Here is a 15026-nt window from a genome sequence, read left to right on the forward strand (position 1 = left end):
TGGAGCTCTGCAGACCTGTTGTTGCCTCTCCCACAGGATGGATGGTGTCAGAAGGTGCACAGAACATCCTGCAGGGCACTGATGGGCCACAGGATGTTTCACACATTCAGCAAAGTGGGAGAAAGAAGACTCTCAAGATCCACTACAAGAAGTAAAATTGTACAGTAATTTATTTTAAATCTAGAAATATTTTACATTTTTACATTAGTGTGCAGTTCATGATGTCTCAAAATAGAGAGTGCAGATATATGTATAAAAGTAAAATGTGGGGCTAACCACAGGTCTCAGTAAAGTTACCTTAATTATTTAAGGCATGGAACCCCCCCCATCTAATATTTTTAAAAGTCGCATTTAATTACATTCAAAAATACTTTATGCAATTCATTTAACATTTATTTTTAATTAAATCTGGACTGGTAAAAATGCAAATACCCTCATTTCAGTCTGATACAGCTCACAACAAAGCCTGGGATAAGGCTGAAGACTTCTACCACTGATGTCTATGTATTTTCTTTTATTCTCAAGGGAACTAGCACATATTTTTCATTAAACAAGACAGAATGATTTCTTACACAAGGTAGTTCCAGGTCCAAGCTGGCAGCAGATGGACAGCCAGGTACATATTTCAGTGCTGCTCAAGCTCTGTCTTTCAGCAGGAGGGAGACAAAGCTAACACTGGTTAAAAGCTATCATAGCACCTCTCTGTGGATGTCAGTGAGTTCTGTGTGCCTCAGGAATTAGGAGAGTAGAGCTCAACTTCAAGCAATATGCTTTAAGTCTACATTCAAAAGCTCATTTGTATAAAAACAGATCCTGTACACCATTTCAGGAAAACTGGGGAGACAAACATGAATGAAATAACATTAATGGTGTGATTTGCTGAGACTGATGCCGCCTATAAACGCTGAATACCTAGGGGGGTTCAGCAACCACCTTGAGCTGATTGTGACTGGCAGAATTTTGACAGCACCTACACAGCTGAGCTAGGTTAACCTTACTCAACATGTTTTACTGCTTTCTACCTTCTTGTCCAGTAACATTCAATACCCAAAAGCCTAACACATTTACAATAATCTTTCTTTAAAAAGGGTAGAATCAATAATATACCTGAACACTGTTGTCACAAACTGTAGATGAAACTGAGAACACACCTGCAATGTGAGGCAAAAAGCCACAATTTTGAATATCCAGCCCTTAGGCCAACAGTAGCCCAGTATTATTTCTAACACTGACTTGAACTAAGATACTCAAGTTTCCACCCCATTTTCTTTCTGAAGCATCATTACTTATCCCCACTAATTGCTTCTTCGCTTTTCAGCCCTAAATATTAATTAAACCAGCAAATACTTCTGCTTTCTAGCAAGACAGGAATGCACTTCTATACTTCAATTTTTCAACACAAATATGTACTGATTATTAGTTCAGTACCTAGGACAGTTATCTGACAATTTCTTTATATCTGCTCTATACTTTGATCTCTTTAACTATGGGTGTGAATTTGTTCTACTAACATTTTAAGAAAGAATATACACAAGACAAAATGGAAAACAGTAACTGCTTTTTTATCCTTCAACATTAGACAGGAGTGAACTGCGCTTTGACATAACTCCAGTGTTTTACCTGTAGGAACAAAGAAACACTATGGCTAGAAGAGATATTCACAGTTAAGGTTCTTTGTGCTACCCAAACCAGCCAAGATACTACTATTTCATTTAGTGTCAGCAACAACAGCCCCACTGCAGATACACAGCCACAGCAGTTAAACCTTCACAGCCAGAATCATCTAAGGATGCAGAGATGTTCCCACTTGCTTTGCAGAATGCATCAGGACACAGACCTTACCTTTTGTTCCCTTATTTCAAGTTTTTTGTTTTAACCATTAAAAATATTCCTCTTTCTTGTGACTTCTCAGTCAGTTACCAGTGTTTTACACATATTTTCACTGCAGTACTGAGCAAATGCAGGGCAATAAGTTGGCTGGTGAATTACAATACTCGTAACACAGTAGCTACATTCAACTATTTTAATTCCAGTTAGTTGTCCATTAGTCCAACAGCCACAAAATGAACCATTTGCAGAGATTAAAAAACCCCACTGTCTTCCAATGTTCAGCACATCAGTCTGTATTAGTCAGTATTCTGTTATAAAACATGAGAATTTTAGTTGACTTTCAAGCAGCACGTCTTATAACTATATTTTCACAAAAATATAACCTCTGCCTTTCTGCCTCTACAAGTCTGTGAAAAACAGTGGCTCCAATCAGTTGGTATGTTTTAAAGGAAATACCATAAAAATATCACATCTAGAAGTTCAATATAATAGTCATCTTTGATTGGACCTAAAATTACTGTGCAGTCAAATCTGATTTTAAAAGTCTGACTAAAAAGACACAAGGATCGAAATATTTACATTATACACATTTTTCAATACAGTGCTATAAGAAAGTGGAATGTTTGAGAATTAAAATATTAACTCAAGCCTCACAGGGAAGCTCCAGACCAGAGCAGCATCTTCATTCTGTGTATTTTTTGAACAGGAGAGGTTTCTCATTGACATTTTTCATGTGTAGATTATTCCTCTGCCCAATGATCTGTAGAATTATGCTCCTGAACTAGCATCATGTCCCACAAACTCATTAAGTTAAGTGTTAAATAACATTCATATTTATAACTATGTGACAGCATGGACTATATATATATATATACACACACACACACAAACACACTTAAAATCTTTGTCCTAAGGGTGATTCTAAGTTAAAAAAGTGGATTTATGTATAAAAGTAGTCGCTAGAAAAATCTATCTAAAGCCTTAGAATTTAGTACTGACATGGTCTCCATTTCTCGACCACAGAGAAAGAAAACCTGGACAATCTTTAGATCAGTTAAACTGGCTCACAAGCTGATCAGCGTACTTTTCAGTAATACGCAATTTCACTGGCAAAGGATGCTGCCACTGAGGTCTAGAGCTCACATGCATTTGTATTAGAATTGGGCAGACCAACACATGATCTGCTTGGAAAGGTAACTAGATTGAAGTCCATTTGTCCCTTGGAACTGCTCTCATCGTAGCCAGCTGGAGGGCACCCACTGGGGTTCTGTGTCGAGCTTATTTATTAACCGTAGTAACTCTTGATATGCCTTATCAAGATCAGAATTCACAATTGCTGTATCAAAGTAGTGGCCATTGTTCTGTTCCATCTCCCTTGTCTTCTCTATGATTTCTCTGAGCTCTTCTGGCTGCAATCAGAAACAGAGAGTTAGTGTAGGTGTGAAAGCCTTTTCCCCATAGTAGCAGCAGGGAAAGGGAACAACTCCATTTCTTTACACAAACACTTCTGGTGTTGCTACTGGCTTTTGAAAAGTTTACAGGAATACTCAACCACACTCCATATTTGAAAACTAAGGGTGTTCAAGACAATCCTGACTGATTGGCTATGAGTGGCAAAGAGTAAATAACTGGCCAGGCTGAAGAAAAAGAGGAAGACCTAGCACAGCTCATTGCACAACACTGATCTCACTGAGGGAGACTGGACCAGTGCAGAACAAGGCAGCATTCAGATGGCACTACCAACACCTAACAGCCAAAGGAGACAGCTGTCACTGGTGACACTGTTCAATACACAGCAGTGAGAGCCACACATTTAGGCTGACCAAATCACCATAACATCCGGTGAATAACATTGCAGAAATATGGAAAACACCATTTGGGAGCTAGAAGGGCATATGTTAAAAGCAAGAATATTGCAGTGTAGATAAATGATACAAAGACAAAAGTATAAATGTTTTGATTTCAGAATTTTTCTTACACTTAGATTCTAAAAGTGTGATTATTTTTCTCAACTTATTTTTGTATTGTATGAAGAAATATTCAGGTATCATTTTTGAGTTAATATTCTAGGGAGGATATTTCAAAAGGAGCTTCAGGCCTTCAAGATTTTTTTCTTAGTCATTGCACACTGATAAAATCAGAGCAACATTAGGGCATACATGCAAGAAATACCCTTTTCTTTATCAGGGAAGGGATTTCACTTGGTAGCATGTACCCAATTGAGATAAATACAACTCCAATACAATTACTCAGAAAGGAAATAGGCACAGTGTAATGCACTGCTTTATATTGCAAATGGATCCCTTGAATATTGCAACAAAAATCCAGAACATAGATAAGATGCAATATTTATATAAAATAAAGTTTTCTTCATGGCATAAACATAAAGGAGGAAACACCCATTTAAAGACTAGGATTATATTTGACTCAGGGGCAGGGGGAAGAAAGGAATAACAGGAAATTTCTTCTGTTTCAACACCTGGACTTTAATGGACTTTTAAATCTTGCACACAAGTAATAAATCACCCTTGCATCAAACACGGAGAGCAAAACAACACAGCCATAGAACACAGTGAGTTATGATTCCTGAGCAACAGCTGTGTCAGGAATAACTCTGAGTTAGGTTGGGAAGACTGTTTTTCCTTAGTATGAACTGCATTATGCTCAATTAGTACTTTGAAGATACTGTGGTGGCAAAGGGTGCCTGCCAATCACTACAGGGTAGATTTCAGTTAAAAAGCTGATGATGAACTTATTCCATTGCTTGAGCAATAAGCACTTGGTATATCATAGCCTGATAAGGAACTTTTAATCTTTGGCTTTCAAGTCCATTCTGCAGAACTAACTTCTGAGAAACTAAATAATCTCGTAAGCTCAGAACTTGGACATGACTGGTTAAAAATGAAGAGTGATCCCACAAGATCAAGCATTAAAATACTTTTATCTGAAGAGTTTTGGATTTTCAAGTAAATGCTTTTCCAAAGGCAGGTACGTTCTGAAATGAAAACCAGTAATCCTTTGCTCCACAGAATTACTCCCAGGTTTACTCGAGGACAAAACTGAGTTTTCCACAGTTTTGAAATAAAAGGTCATGTTTCTGTACCCAAAAGCAGGGGACCCCAATGCAGACACTGTGCCTCAGGATTACTGAATTAGCAGTGCATTCCCTTGTCTAATACCTCTCACATCCCTTTATGCAAAAGCATCCTGAATGAACCCTTCCCACAGCACGGTCTGCCTACCAACCTGGAGCACAACTACACTGTTTCACTGCAGTGCTAACTGCCAGTACCATCACTGTGTCCCCATCCCACGGAAGGACACAGTGCACCAGACCCAGAATGGTTTCAGAAGAAGTGTAAGACACCTTACCTTAGGATTTTTCCCTTCTTTGGCCAATAAAGCACGAAGTCGTTCTTGTGAAGGTGGTGCAACAAATATTATATATGGCTTCAAGTCAGAGTTACGTAGTGTTTTCAGTGACTGCAAAAATAGGATCACATATTTAACAGCTCCAGGAAAAGGGCATTTATTGATGCACTATTCACATGCTATAATAGACAATACACTCTTCAAACACAACAACTGTACAATATATTAACAGCAACAGAATTAACTGTAACAGCATTCAGAGTTCAGGCATCATTTCCTATGAAATTTATATTCCAACATTTTATAGCTTCCTGAAACTGAAATATTTACTTTTGTTCAAGAATATTCTTCATAACTGAATTGAAGGAACAGCTCTTTCGGTATCCAAAAGCAATAAAAAGCTTAGCTACATTGAACTAGCTGTCGTACAATTCTAAGGAAAGGTATCAGCTTTGAACAGGGAGAAGAGTCTTTAAAAATACTACAGATTACTTGAAAAACTGCAGTTTAACCTTTTCTGTTTTGAAGATTAAAATACAAAACATCAGATGCACTATTGCTGTATGTGCAGCATTTTGTTTTGTCAGGTTTGTCTTGGGATAAACAACTTGTCTCCGAGATAAATTTTTATAGCCACAGAATTAGATAAACTTTTAAAGAGTTATGAATTTTCATCTCATGACATGCTTTGCAATGCCCATGAGCTATGCCAGTAAAGTATCACACGGTCCCATCTGGTGATGACTAATTGATGACTAACTATAGCTTCAATACTACCCGATCTTACTGATATGGCTGAGTTTTAGGGCTTTTTTTGCAGCATCTACAACAGCAGCAGACCTCATACATATGTGTATCAGAAAACAGGCTGCATTCCAGGACTCAGCCTCTTACCATGCTTGACTAAATTTCCAAATAGAGGTATGCAAGCATAGTTTTTCTCTTCATAACCAAAAGGTCACAGTTAATTTTTTTTTCCAATACTGTTGATGTGATGTACTTTATTTTTTAACTGTATTTGGAAACTGTATGAACATTCCTGAAACGCAATTTTCGAGTATAATCACAAACAATGTCCCTTCTGTCTTCAAGAACCCCAGAGATCACAGAGTAATTGGAAGATGGAGAGACACAAATCTATTTTAATTAATTTTTAATTTTAGATGGTTTCCAGATACTTAAAAGCTGGTGAAAACTAAGACCCCTATCAACTGCAGCACAGATAAAGATGTGCGTATTTGCAAACAAGGAACTGAAAAGTCAACTGAGCATTCTGGCATAAACATGAATATGGATCTTGAAATACACTCATCTTATAAACCATAGAGACAGATAATTCATAGCAGCATTCAATTAAAACATGAGAGGCAGGAGCTTTGCCATACCTGTGTATGAAGATTTAAAAGGCAGATCTTGCCCGAGTTGATGACTTGCCGCACGGAGTCTATGCTCGTACCGTACAGGTTCTTCTCAAACTCCCCATATTCAATGAACTTCCCTGCAGCTATGTCACTCTCAAATGCCTGTCGGGAGATGAAATGATAATCCCTGCCAGCTGCTTCAGTCTCTCGCCTACTCCGAGTGGTATCTACAAAAAAGAAATTGAGATGGTGATGCATGTATAGAACTGAAAAAAAAGAAAGTTTCTCTCTTAGCAGGCATATTGCTAATCATGCAAACAAAAACCCCATGCCCTCCCCAGCCCAACATAAGAAATATTCATGAAATCTGTGCATTTTATTTTCTACAATAAATGTCCATGGTCAAATTAAGTTGTCAAACTTAAAGGTCTCTTTTACATTATCTAGAGGAAAAAAATAGTAAACTACAAAAAAGAATAGTTTTGACTGTGCAGTGGTGTTCTGAATATGAAAACAGCTATTAGTTGTTTTTCAACAAATATATATTGCTAAATGTTTGTAAACAATCTAGGGTACATTAGACATTAAAAATATAATATTCACTGAAATACAAGTGGTTTGGGAGGGCACTAAAGCTACCTAAACTTAAATTTATGCAGGACATTTGATTAGAAGTTTTTTGCCCATTTATACTGGCTTCTTTTTAAACTTCTGTAAAACTCACTCCAATTTTATTCAAACCGATATAAATACATGTCTTATAATGCCTCTGCAACACTGTGTTTGTAACACTGGATTTGCAATGGCTTCCCTTTTTTCAAGAGCTCAGTACATCCTGCCCCAAACCCCCAGGCTCTTAATGACTATTTCCAACACAGCAGCATTTGTCTGCAGCCAAGCCTTAGAAGGAGGATCCTCCTCTGCCGTCACACTCACGGGGCACGGCGGTGGCGAAGCGATCCACTTCGTTATTCATCAGTCTCTGCCGCAGCTCGTTCTGGCCGCAGTTCTGGGGGCCGATCAGAACGATGGGACGTTTCCTATTTGCTGGCTGATGGTACAGCGACATTTCCTCGTAGGTCAAAATTTCCTCATTGTCATAATCTTGAGAGAGAACAAGAAAACAGTCACAAAGTACTCTACTGCCAGCTTCATGTACTGCCTGTCATGCAGTATCAGATTTCAGACAGTTCCCGAGTCTCTGCCCAGTATCTAACTCTGAGTCACCAAAGCAACAGAAGCCCAAAGATTATCACGTGCCCAGTATGATGAGAATTTTTTGCCTTTCTTGGGAAAAAAAATATGCTTCCACTTATTACTCTTCATATAACTAGTAGCACAAACCCAAGAAAAAAAAGTTTCTAGTACAAGAGTAACATTTTATAGCCAAAGGCAGCAACTGTCATCCTAATCCCAAAGTACTTTAGTAAGAACATAGCCTATAAAATCTGTCAAGAAAGTTTCCATTTGTGATGTTTAATTATGCAGAGTGAGATGATATTACTAAGCTGTAATAAATTGGTTCATCATTGTAAAACGATGAGTGCTTCTATGCCTAAAAAGCTATCTATTTTTTTCTCTTATTATCTGATCTTTATTAAAGACACTACAAATCCTTTCATTTCTTTTATATCTTTCACTAAATGCTACAACACAACATAGCACTGGTCTTACACAGAACTTCCTGCTAGCATTTCTAACATCATATCCTGAATTTCAGCATTCTCTTCACAATCTTTTATAGTTGTTTATAATTACACACATTGTACAACACTTGCTCCTTACCATCATTTTTATTTGCATTGTATAAAACCTTTTTCCGTTTCTTTTTGTTCTTCTTCGCGCACCAGAGCTTTCCTAAACAAAACAAAAATTATGACAATCAAACACCCATACAACAAAAATCTTCCTATTCTGCCCACGTTTTGGATCTTTAAAGTGGAAAATTTATTCTGCCATTTTGAGAAGGCATAATATCCTTCTGTTGATTACAATGTTTTGGTGTATTAAGCAAATGTCAAGGACTTCAACCAAGTCACCGCAGATGAAGTTCTTTATGAAAAAAGGGGTTTTCCAAATTCTCTACATCATGCTAATTACAGCACACATAGTTGTGAAAAACCCATGTGATTTATACAACAAAGTGTTAAATTCACACTACTATTTACATGAAGAATTTCAAAGAATCATCCCACTTGTATTACAAAGAAACAAAAACCACACCAGGAGATTTTTCTACAACTCCACCATGACAAGATTCCGTGTAGAAACAAATTAACGCTGCTACAAAAGACTTTTTTTTTTAACTTGGGAAGCACATATCCCACCTGATTTTTCAGGCTCCTTGTCTTCTTCTATGGTTTGCTTCATTGCTTCTCTTTGTTGCTGAAAACTTTTTCCTTGATACATTAAAAAAACCACAAGAATCATTAGCATTTAGAAACCATTTTCATGCTTTTTCATAATGACTTACTCATTTAACTCTTTCCTAATCTTTCACATCTCTGAAAGTTGTAGTAGAATGCAACATACAAAAGAAATTTTAAAAGAGAAACCAAAATTGCTGCAAAACTGATTTATTACTTCAGAAATATATTCATCAAGAGAGACTTGCAGAGTATTTGTTGTATACTAGACAGTTTTGCCTGGAAAAGTGAGAGTACAAGAAAGACTACATTTCCCTACTATGATGATGCAATTTTCTAATTATTTTTGTATGTCAAACGTGTTCTATTTATTTTAAATATTTTGAACTTCAATTTAAAATAGATTAAACTGTATTTAAATCAATGTTTCTCTCAATTTATTCAAGCATCATAAAGTTAGCGTGATATTCTATGGAATTGGAAAAGTCTTTTGTTCACCATGTTTAACAAAGCAGCAGGTCTTTAATGAACTAGGCTGCAACATATATTGCAATGCAAAAATTATGAACAGACTTCAGTGTCTGAAAATCCTTTTACCCAAAGGCCCTCAACAGTGAGAAAGGAAGTCTGTCACAAGTAACTGAAGCCCTTTGTTACGTGAAAACATGCTGGAAAGTGACCACAAATAGGTACTGTATCAAGCAGTTTATTTGAAAAGGATGAGCTGCGCCCATCTCCAGAGAACAAGTGGGCTGCAGTCCCACATCTCTGCTGCAGCCAGCAGAGGGAACTCTGCATCTGCTGAGTCCCCATGGTGGAGGAATAAAAGAAGAGGAGAGTAGCTCCTGAGAGGGGCAGTGAAAGCAGTTTTACTCCGCATTTAACTGCAGACACGGCAATGCTCAACAGTAGGCTCTGTTGCAAATGGTTCAAAGACACAGATATATTTAAGACAACAGATATTAAAGAGTACACAAGTCTTTGAAAACCTGAGTACTGCTCCTGTGTGGCTATAAAAACTAACTTGACTGACCATCAAGCTTTTTCTAGAGCTTTATTTACCAGGGATAAGGCCTGCCAATGGCTGATTATCTTCATCTCCGTCTCTGTAAGCCTGCCACCAGTTTGGATCCTCTTGACTGATCACATGGAGTATGTCTCCTTTTTGAAAAGACAGGCCTAACTCTCGGCAGGGGACATAAGGGTCATCAGAGGGATCGTAGTCAAAATGCGCTTTCACGTGTATCTGTAGGAGAGCAAATGTTAAAAACAAGGGAAAACACCCCAGTGACTTCTGAAGAATTAAACCTTCTCTTCCTGTGATTGCATTAGAGCTATGATATATAAAAACTCCAAGCTTCCATAAAATGGAAATTTTATCTGGGGCATACAGGAGGTACTGGAATGGAATCATTAGCTTAGCAATGGAAAAGACACAGTTGTGCTAGGCTGGACGGAACAGCTTGAATTTAACACGCAATTTCCTCACCACTGTAGAAGACAATCCCCCCAGCTACAGATTTAAGTTCTCTGCATTCAAAAATTATCGGAGGTATTGTGATTGCTTAAAGTACCTAATAAATACACAGACTGAAACTCATTTGCTAGACTTGAAGTGAAGTTTTACTTGTAAAGTATTTTGTCAGCAATCATTAATGTCCGGGCATTATTTCTTGAAACTGTTAAAGCTATCTTTTCCTCACAATGCATATTCTCAAGTTTCGACAATCCCAAGTTTTTTTAATACATACATTCTTTTTTTATATATATATATATATATATATATATATATATATATATATAAACACACACAAAATACAGAAATTCAAAATAAGAAGCTCAGAACCACAGGAAGTTCTACTTTTACAATTTCTTTCAGAAACTGAGTTAAAATTGTACTAAGAGTTTCAGTTTAAGATCATTAATAATTTTCAACAGTTAATTCAGGTGTTAGTTGGATAACAAGTAAAATCAATTTAAATGGCTAAGTTTTAGGTTTGTTCCCCAATGTAAAGAACCTGCAGAAGAACTTTTTACACACTACTGGTAAAACAAAGTATGTTTCACCAAGCACACAAACACCTGTAGAGCTACTTACAACTGTCTCCTTCGCAGGAGGTGGCTTGCTCTGCTGGCTGGGAATCAATACGAAGGTCAGAGTACCGTGCATGTCAGCCTGAGAGGAAAAATAGGCTCTTCATAAACACTATCAAAATATGGCTAAGGTTAAGAATTTTAATAAATAATACAGTTTATAAAATGTTTAAAAATTCCCATTATAAGTTGTTCGTAACAGCACATGATCTATCCCTTAGCTAGTTTAAAATATATAGTAGAGATTAAGATGCAGTGATTCAGTAAGACTAGAAAGCTAAGTGTTGATACTCAGATTTTAAAAGCCTGGCTTTCTTGAATATAAACTATTTCTATTTGAAATGGAGCAGCTGCCATCCTGTCAAGCACAGACGTAGTAGAAATGGATAAATGTTCTGTTCAAAAATACCAAGAAGTGGGTCTGTAAAATGTAAAAATATATTTTAAAAATTAATTTTTCTAGAATTGTTTAAATGGAACAGAGCTTTCAAATCTAAACATTTCTACTACAATTTTATGCTGTTAACATTACTAAAGAATTCAAAACACTGTTTAAAGATTTTGCTAAGATACTAAAATCTTGCATATGTGAAGTGTTCAATACCAACAGTGAAGTCATCCTTGATAAGAAAGTAGAACATAATAAATGTCTTTATCTTCTCTGTTTACATACTTTCATTTGCAAATGTGTTTGCACACAAAAAATATCTTGATAAAGAACAAGAGACAACCTGTGACAAGGTCTACAGGTGTTTCACATCACATACACCATTCTATGAACCTTAACACTACATTTATCCTGTATAAAACAAGAAAATGTATGTTTCTCATAAAATTCAGAACCAAGGCTTAAATAAAGTAAATATAACCTGAACAAGTTCCACTGCCTGCAAGAAAGGAAAATCCATTATTTTCAGTCCACAAGGAATGTATTTAATCTCACAGTGATCATGTGAACAGCCTAGTCTAAAAGTCAGGTGTAGCTTATTATCACTTGAGTAGCAAGTAGAGAGGCAAAACTAAGGAGAGAAGTAATTTCTTTCTCCTGCGCTTGAAGTGTTTTGGGGGGTTTGTTTTAAAACTTCATTTCCAGATTACGAAATAAAAATGATGACATATAAAGGATTAAAAATATTATTTTAAATTAGTTCCATTAAAAATATATTCTAAAAATCCACAAGGTTGTGTTTATTTTATTTTTAATTTTCAGCAAATTGATCTTATCTTATGCTAATGTATTGTGGCTTTACACCTTTTGTTTTTAACCCTAAGCTGCAGGAGCTACTCAGGAGCAGAATAAGCTCTCTGCAGAGAACTAAACTGCCAGACTTGAACTACCTGTTAATCACCTCCAAAACAATGTCTAACTGAAGATGGAAACTGTCCATTAAAAACCAGTGTCTCACTGTACCATAAGACAACATAATCTGTGGATATTGCTGTCTACTATTCCTACAATACACAACCTACAGCTGAGCCTAAGTCTTTGTCCTGACTCTGATTTGTCTCTAGAGCATAAACCTACCAAGTAATTTGAAGATTTACTAAATATGTTTCTTCTTTTTCTCCCCCCCCCTCCAAACTCCCTACTAAATAAGTCCTAGTTGATATTTCCAGTATTTTGTGCCAAAGTCATAAATTCACCTCTTAAAAAAAAAAAATCATTTTTGTATGTTTCCACTGTGACAAAATGGTCTTGCCTGCTGCAATTGGACTAAAGATTCACAGTTGGGTTCCTGGTGTCTTGGACACTGATCCAAAGCAGGTACCAGGGAAAAGCATGAAAGAAATGCAGTTGGGCAACATAAAATACTGATGGTAATTGCCAGCTTTTGACATTTTTCTCACAGGGCCATTTGAAAGTAGAGTACCTCTAACTTACTAATTCCTCATGGATTTCTTGCCGAGCTGCTTTTAAACTAAAGTATAATTTTGTCATGAATGGTGTAACAGACAAGAAAATGCCTATGGAAGTAAACTGCTACACAAAAGGGCTTTTACCTGGTGGGAAAGAGTAGTAAGTCTAGTCACAAAAAGGTTCCCTGTGATACAATTTATGGTGGGTTAAGTCTGGCCAGCAACTTAAGTAGCGACCAGCTCCTAACACACTACTCTCTCCCAGCAGGTTGAGGGAGAGAATTGGAAGATCAAATGCAAGAAAAAAACTCATGAGTCAAGGTAAAAACAGTCTAATAAGTGAAGTGGAAAAAACCCAACCCAACAAATGATGCAAAAGCAATCAACCACCACCCAGATTTTACTGCTCAGCCTGTGGTCAATTTGGGTCAGCTGTCCTAGCTGTGTCCCCTCCCAACCTCTTGATCACTCCAGCCAGCTGCAGCCAGCAGACAGTGAGAAACAGAGAAGGCCTTGACACTGCGTGCACTGCTCAGCAACAGCTAAAACACTGGTGCATTATTATCACTGCTTTAGTCTAAACCCAGCACCATATAAGCTGCTATGAAGAAAATTACCTACAAACCAGGCACACATTTATTACTTGTGGACTGAATCAAAGATGAAAAATTATGGCTTTTCAGAGCTAAACAAAGTTTTCTTAGAAATCATTAGAAGTAAGTGTAAAGATAACAGTTTGATGCTTCCACATTTGTAGGCTTCATTTTTGCAGGTAACAGCAATTATACTTGCCAGTATCGTCCTATGTGTTAGAAAGAAAACTTGAAACGGACCTCCACATATGAACACCAGCTACCAGAATGAAAATACATTTGAGGCTAAAAATGAGTAAAATGACAAGCAGAGTCAACAGGCTTAAGACTTATGAAATGAGTATTTATTGCAAAGAAAATGAGAAGTGTTCCAACTCACCAGCAAGTCAAAAACTTCATTAACATCTTTTCCACGGATCTCAATGCCATTGATCTCCAGAACTTCATCCCCTTCATGCAACAGCCCACTCTTCTCTGCAGCACCTCCTTTGACTATTCGACTGATGATAACAGAATCCATTTCATTGCGAACAGTAGCACCCTGTGTAGCAGCAACACATTCCGAATTTATTACATACATGAAACTCAAAGCCATCTATTGTATACATTCCAAGCACATGGAAAAACTATGCTGAAAGAGAATGCAAGTTAACAGCTTGGATGCATACACACACTGCTCCAGTTCAAAAAAATTACTGTGTAACTCTTTCAACCTACACCAAAGACTGAAGAATTTAATTGCTCTACACCATGAGATTAATTATTTTTTTATAAACATAGTCCTAAGGAAACTCTTATTTGAAAGATGCAAACAGCAGATGATAACTGCTAAACAAACCCCAAAAGCAGAAACCAGCCAGCCAAAAAAACCTACACCTGGTTGGCACAAGGTTAAGCTCCCTTGCAGCAAGCTTGGGATAGTGACTCTTGTCAAGAAGATCTGTCAAAACCCAAGTTGATAGAAGCTGTACAGATTTTACATGGTAGTATGGCTACTGCCCAATGCAAGCTAAACACAAGTTTACTGTCTATGACTGTTTCTGGAGGGAGGGAAGAGTGTTTACAAGTTAAACACTACCTTGGCATTCGAATTCCTAACATTTCATAGCAATCTGGAAAGGACAAAAAGGCTTACTTCCTCTACATACAACTGAGTAAGCACCAGTACTTACCAAGGGAATATCCCGAGCTTTCTCAATGCGAACTATTTTAACCGTCTCCCCTCCATACATGCCAACATTCTCATAAATCTTTTCATCTGTCAGAGGCTCTGGTTGCATTTCTTGTTCTGCAACCTTATCATGAGCCAGGAGAAGTGCCTAGTGTTAAACAAAATCAGCTCAGTTACAGAAAATATCACACTTGATACGCATACAGATTAGTAGATGAAATTCTGCAATTTCAACAATCTATGAAGGTTATAGAATTTTGACTCAAGCAATAAAAAAAAATCATTTATCACAGCTACATAGAACCTACTTTTTTTCAAAACTTTCAGATTAGAAAACAATATAGAAGCAATTTTGAACACAACTGTGACTGTACTTCTATCT

At 37.0% G+C, this 15026-nt stretch overlaps 1 protein-coding gene across 1 annotated transcript in view; it reads right to left on the minus strand.

The window, feature by feature from the left end:
- Positions 1–152: 152 nt before the first annotated feature.
- Positions 153–15026, minus strand: part of PALS1 (protein associated with LIN7 1, MAGUK p55 family member) — a 55080-nt gene continuing 40206 nt past the window's right edge. Inside the window, exons 5-14 of the mRNA XM_059849743.1 lie at positions 14646–14792; positions 13853–14014; positions 11028–11105; positions 9992–10175; positions 8891–8962; positions 8349–8420; positions 7500–7667; positions 6588–6790; positions 5203–5313; positions 153–3239 (exon numbers count right to left, since the gene is read on the minus strand). Of these exons, the coding sequence (XP_059705726.1) occupies positions 3063–3239; positions 5203–5313; positions 6588–6790; positions 7500–7667; positions 8349–8420; positions 8891–8962; positions 9992–10175; positions 11028–11105; positions 13853–14014; positions 14646–14792 (1374 nt within the window). The 3' untranslated portion in view covers positions 153–3062. The remainder of the gene's footprint in view (positions 3240–5202; positions 5314–6587; positions 6791–7499; positions 7668–8348; positions 8421–8890; positions 8963–9991; positions 10176–11027; positions 11106–13852; positions 14015–14645; positions 14793–15026) is intronic.

This window comes from Haemorhous mexicanus, chromosome 6 (genome assembly GCF_027477595.1).
Source record: "Haemorhous mexicanus isolate bHaeMex1 chromosome 6, bHaeMex1.pri, whole genome shotgun sequence".
Lineage (NCBI taxonomy): Eukaryota > Metazoa > Chordata > Aves > Passeriformes > Fringillidae > Haemorhous > Haemorhous mexicanus.